Here is a 5,843-nt window from a genome sequence, read left to right on the forward strand (position 1 = left end):
GCTCCTTGGAGGCCAGGATGGCTAAGCTTCGTCTCTCATACTTTGGACATATTGTCAGGAGAGAACAGTCGCTGGAGAAGGATGTCATGCTGGGTAAGCTGGAGGATCAGAGAAAAAGAGGAATACCCCCAACAAGATGGATCAGCCAGGTGGCATCATTGATGGCGTCAAGTGTGGCAGTGGTAGTGAGGTTGGTCCAGGATCGGACATTGTTTCATTCTGCTCTGCATGGGGTCCCTATGAGTTGGTTCCGACTCAATGGCACCTGACAACAACAACAACAAGTATTCATTAACTGTAATTTATAACCAGCTTCCTATGGATAGAAGGAAACATTGGCTATTTAAACCCACGAACCACACCTTGGAAACCGTGTACAAAGGCACTTAGCAACATTACAGACCTTGCTTCTGTCCAGGGTCTTGGCGTCTCTGTGTATTACATGTGCGTATGTGTTGCCAGAGAAGTTACTCTATGGAAGCATGTGCTCATGTTACAGTTTGATAGTGTAGAATTGCTTCCTACTCCCCAGAGACATGGCAGAGCATTGCTGCCTGCATACCCAGGCGAACACTGCGTCTCTCAGCTTTCAGCCCTTGAAAATCTGAGGGAAAAACTGTTCATTTCTGTGTCTCTGATGATGAGGACCACCCACACCGCTTTAGCCTGCATGTCTGTGCAATCATAATCTCTTCACCTAAGTGACATGACTGTTAATTTCTTGTCAAGTTTAGAACAACAGTATATTCTATCTTGAAATTTTTATTTCCTCTTCATTTCTTCATTTGGGAGTTCTGTTCCTTTTTTTTTTTACTATGTAATTTTCTTTGCTACACATTGATACCCCTGGTTTCCTTTAATCCGTCCTATACGCTCTGGTAGTGTAGTGGTTACGAATCGGGCTGCGAACCCTAAGGTCAGTGGTTCGAAACTACCAGCCGCTCCGCGGGAGAAAGATGAGGCTGTCTACTCCCGTAAGGATTTACACCCTCGGAAACCCTGTACAGGGTCGCTATGGGTCAGAACCGACTCGAAGGCACTTAACAACAACAACAATATGTTTGGACATTTCTATATCTGGGTTGACTCACGAGTAGCATTGTCATGTATATTGATCTCAGATTATTGTCTACTGGTGTTGGTTCTCTGTCTGAAGAACTGCCTTTAGTATTTCATGTAAAGTTGGTCTGGTTTTCACAAATGCCTTTAATATTCGTTGATCTGGAAATGTAATTTCACCTTCATATTTGAGGGACAATTTTGCTGAGTATATGATTCTTGGTTGGCAATATTTTTCTTACAGAGTTTTATGTATGTCATCCCATTCATTACCTTCTTGCTTACATGACTTCTGCTGAATAATCAGAGTTTTGTCTTACTGGTTCTACTTTGTAGATAGCATTTTGTTTTTCCCAAGCTGCTCTCAGGATTCTATCATTGTCTTTGGTTTTGGTTTGGGCAAGTTTGATTATGTATGATATGTGTTGGTGATTTTCTTTTACAATCTGTCCTGTTTGGGGTCTGTTCATTTTCTTGAATGCATATCTCCATGTTTTTTAATCATGTTTAAGAAGTTTTCTTCCAATGACCCTCTTGCTATTCCTTTGCACTTTCAGTGTGTTATGTATTTCTGAAATCTTAGTATTAATCTTCTGAATTTCTTTTGGCTGTGTATGAGTTCTCATTTTTCATGTATTTGATCAGTTCTTGTAGTGTTTTCCTAAATTCTTTGAAAGTTTTGTCTTTTTTTCCCTTGATTTTTGTCTGCAGCTTTCTCTATCTTTTAATCTGAAGATACCTAAACAGCATTGTTTTGAATTCCTTATCAGGTAGTTCCAATGTCATTTCTTCCTCAGAAAAGGTCTTCAGGCTCTGCATTTTGGTCGCTTGTTTGAGCCACTATGTCTTGTTTCTTGGTGTGAACTGGCATTGTTTTCTCTGAGAGGCAGTATTACATTTGTGTTTAATTGTTGATTGTATGTTTGAGTGTTTTTAGGCACTCACAACCTTTCTCTTGGTGGGTGTGATAGAGAATGTGAGTGTTTGACATTCTCTGTTCACTGTTAGTGTAGCACAGTTAGGGCAGGTCTGGCTGTTGTCTATGGATGATCAAGTAATATAGGAGTAGACTAAGGGCTGCAAAGTCAGTTTAAACCTGAAGGTCAGCAGTTCAAGCTCACCAGCTGCTCCTTGGAAACCCTATACAGGGTCACTATGGTTTGGAATCAACTCGAAGGCACTTACCAACAACAACAACAAGGCTCTCCTCCAGTAGGTGGGGCTGCAGGAGGTATGGCTGTGACTGGACTGACTGAGCACAATTGTTGTCTCCTCTCAGGTGGGACAAGAAAACAAAAACAACAGCAAAAAGAAAAGTGTAAGGGGAAAGAAGGCAAACAACAGCAAGAAAAAAGAACTTAAATAACTAAAAAGAAAAAAAAGGAAAGAAAAATTAAAACAAGGGAAGAGAAAAAAAGAAAGAAAAATAATAAGTTAAAATGTAAGCACAGAGTTGGTTCCAACTGTTGGCAACCCTGTACAGGGTTTCCAAAGAGTGGTTGGTGGGTTTGAACTGCCTACCTTGCAGTTCCAACCATCCTTGTTTTCTATGCTTATCTTATAATGCCACACCAGGACTCCAAATTAAAACCAGGGGGAGAAGAAAATATGAAAAAGAGAAGACAAGAAGGGCAAAGAGAAAGAGAGCCAAGAAAAAAGAAAAGTAGACAAAGAGAAGATTTTAAACAAGGGAGGGGGAAAAAAAGAAAAACAGAAAGGAAGAATTGGGGGAAGAGTAGATCTAGAGAGGAGAAAGCCATGGGGGACCAGACACTGGGCTTGAGACAGCACCATCTCCAGCCCAGGAGCTCACCAGGTGGGTGGGGCAGCAGGGGATGGCACAGAGAGCTTTGCATGCCTCAGTCTTAGGGAGTTCCTGCTGACCTAGATGTTGTCTAGGGTCAGGGCACCTGATCCGGAAATAGTTTGTGCAGACTCAGAAGGTGGCTGAGGCTAGGATGCTTGTTTCTTGAAGAAAATTTGGGGGCCCAGAGGGCAGCTGGAGACCTTTCAGGGTGGCCAGGACCCAACACTGTGCATTCTGCTGGTCTGACGCAGCAGAGTTTGGGTTCCTCCGGATTCGGGAGAGGTGGTACCTGGTATAGCTCTGACCTGGACTGGGGCATGTCAGCTACCACCGAGTAGGGGAGGGTTGGAGCTGGCCATCCTTGGGGCCCCAGGAGGGTGTGGGGGAAAAGGGAAAATCCCACCTTTCACTTCACCAGTTCCTGAAGTGTTCGTGGTGTTATGCCTGTGTCATTGAATGCGGGTTTCAGCAGTTCAAAATGGCCACGCTTCTTGTCCCATCTTTGGCAGGTTTTATTTAGCAGCTTCTCCTCCTAGTTGTTGTTCAGTCCACGTCTCTGTCTTTTCCTCTGGAGAGCTTAGGGTCCCAGAATTATTGTTGGTGTCCATTTCATTGGGTCAGGTGTGTCTTTACTAGAGAGGGTCTGGGCAGCACGTCTGCCTTGTCTACCATCTTACCAGGAAAGTACTTCTTCATATTAGCCTTTGAACTTTTTGTCATGTCCTTTGCCAATTTTTTTTTTAAGTTTTGAGTGTGGTGGCTACTATCTTTTGTTTGCTTTTTCCTGATCACTTGTAAGAGTGCTTTATAAATTACGTAGATAATTCCTTTTTATTTTTAGCATTTTTTTTTTTTTTTTGCATTTAAACAACAAAGAATTCTTTAATTTTTGTTTCTAGGTCATTCAATATTAACAGAGTTGCTGCTCAGGCTGTGGAGGATGTTTTAAATATTGGTGAGTACTGAAGTATAGCTTACATGGTGTAATATATTTATAATATACTGTGTAATATGTAGAGAGTGCTGTGGCTTTGTACAATAAACATTGGATTGCGAACCTCAGGTCCACTGTTCGAGCCCACCAGCCGCTCCATGGGAGAAATACGAGGCTTTCTGCTCCCGTGAAAATTTAAAGCCTCAGAAATCCTATACAGGGTCGCTATGAGCTGGATCTGATTCAATGGCACTTAACAACAACATATAATATGTGAAGTCCTGGTGTGGCACTATGGAATAAGCTCTGGACTGCTAACCACAAGGTTGGCGGTTCAAACCTACCAACTGCTTCTGGGAAACCCTATACAGGGTTGCTACGAGTCAGAACTGACTCGATGGCACTTTACAACCACAATATAACTTGTATAGTACAGGTGTGGCACTATAGGGTGAGGACTGGACTGTGAACTACAGGTTCAGTGGTTTAAACCAACCAGCCACTCCTCAGAAAACATGATACGGGGTTGCTATGAATGAGAAGCAACTCCATGCCACTCAGCAACAATGTATGCAGGAGCCCTGGTGGCACAGTGGTTAAGTGCTCACTGTGCACCAAAAGGTGGGCAGTTCGAACTCTTCAGTCTCTCTTGGGAGAAACATGTAGCAGTCTGCTTCCCTAAAGAATGTTTTTGTTGTTAAATGCTGTGGGTTTGGTTCCTCATAGCGACCCTGTATAGGGTTTCTGAGGTAGTGATCCTTTGTGAAAGCAGAAAGCCTCATCTTTCTCCTATGGAGTGGCTGGTGGGCTCGAACCGATGACCTTGTTCATAGTGCTTACCCTACATAGTCACCGTTCTCTTGTCCATAAACCTTGCAACCTTGGAGACCTTGAGGGGCAATTCTACCCTGTTTTATAAGGTGTCTGTGAGTTGGAATCTGACTCTAAAGTAATACGTTTGGTGTTCTATACTTGTTGTATGTTATCATCTGTTTTATTTGATCAAGATGCTTCCTCTTTTCGTCTTTCCCTAGCAAAAAGACAGGGAAGTTTGAATCTTCCATTGAGCAGAGAACTGGTAGAGAAAGGTCAGTGACAAATAATATTGACCACTAATATTTTCATTGTAACTGTTGTCAATTTTGTTGATTTTGTGAAGTGTACTTGTCAAATTAGCAAAGCTTGATAATTTTTTGACTCAAATATGCTTTTCAATACAATTATTTAAATTTATTTTAGTAATACCGAGTTTAAAGCTGGAATTTTATATCGTGTTTTCCTCACAATATAAATGTAAATGCTATGTCTAAATGGTCCAGCTGTAAACATGCCCTGGGTGACAGGACAAGAGAGAAATGCACATCTGGCACATCGGGAATGCAGTGGTTACACTCTGTGCACCATTACTGCCCTCTGACTGAAATAGAATGACTTAGCCATGGGTACTTGTCGTCACAGGAAAAGCAGGAAATTGATGTTTCATTATATCATATAACTTAGAGCATAAGATGTAAAAGAACTGACTTTTTTTTATCAAGTGTATACATTAGGGGCATATATAGACTATAAGGAGCTCTGGTAGTGTAGTGGTTACCAGTTGGGCTGCGAACCACAAGGTCAGCAGTTTGAAACTACCAGCTGCTCTGTGGGAGAAAGATGAGGCTTTCTGCCCCCGTAAAGATTTACAGCCTCGGGAACCCTGTTCAGGGTCGCTATGGGTCGGAACCGACTCAACGGCACTTAACAACAACAAAGACTATGTCATTGACTTTTCTCCTAAACGTAGAGAGCTTTACTTCTGGATGACTGTGGCTCTTTTGAGAAGTTGTTATTGTTGTTGTTAGGTGCCATCAAGTCAGTACTGATTCATAGTGACCCTGTGTACAACAGAATGAAATACTGCCCAATCCTAGGCCAACCTCACAATTGTTGCCACGCTTGCATCATCGATGCTGCACTTGGCCAAGCCATCTTGCTGGGGGTCTTCTTTTTCTTTGACCCTCCACCTTACCAAACATGATATCCTTCTCCAGCGACTGGTCC

At 42.4% G+C, this 5,843-nt stretch overlaps 1 protein-coding gene across 1 annotated transcript in view; it reads left to right on the forward strand.

Annotated features, from left to right (window-relative positions):
- NADK2 (NAD kinase 2, mitochondrial) overlaps positions 1-5,843 on the forward strand; it is a 108,548-nt gene that overhangs the window by 95,795 nt on the left and 6,910 nt on the right. Inside the window, exons 6-7 of the mRNA XM_006876551.1 lie at positions 3,766-3,821; positions 4,835-4,888. Of these exons, the coding sequence (XP_006876613.1) occupies positions 3,766-3,821; positions 4,835-4,888 (110 nt within the window). The remainder of the gene's footprint in view (positions 1-3,765; positions 3,822-4,834; positions 4,889-5,843) is intronic.

Source organism: Chrysochloris asiatica, unplaced genomic scaffold (genome assembly GCF_000296735.1).
Source record: "Chrysochloris asiatica unplaced genomic scaffold, ChrAsi1.0 scaffold00390, whole genome shotgun sequence".
Classification (NCBI taxonomy): Eukaryota; Metazoa; Chordata; class Mammalia; order Afrosoricida; family Chrysochloridae; genus Chrysochloris; species Chrysochloris asiatica.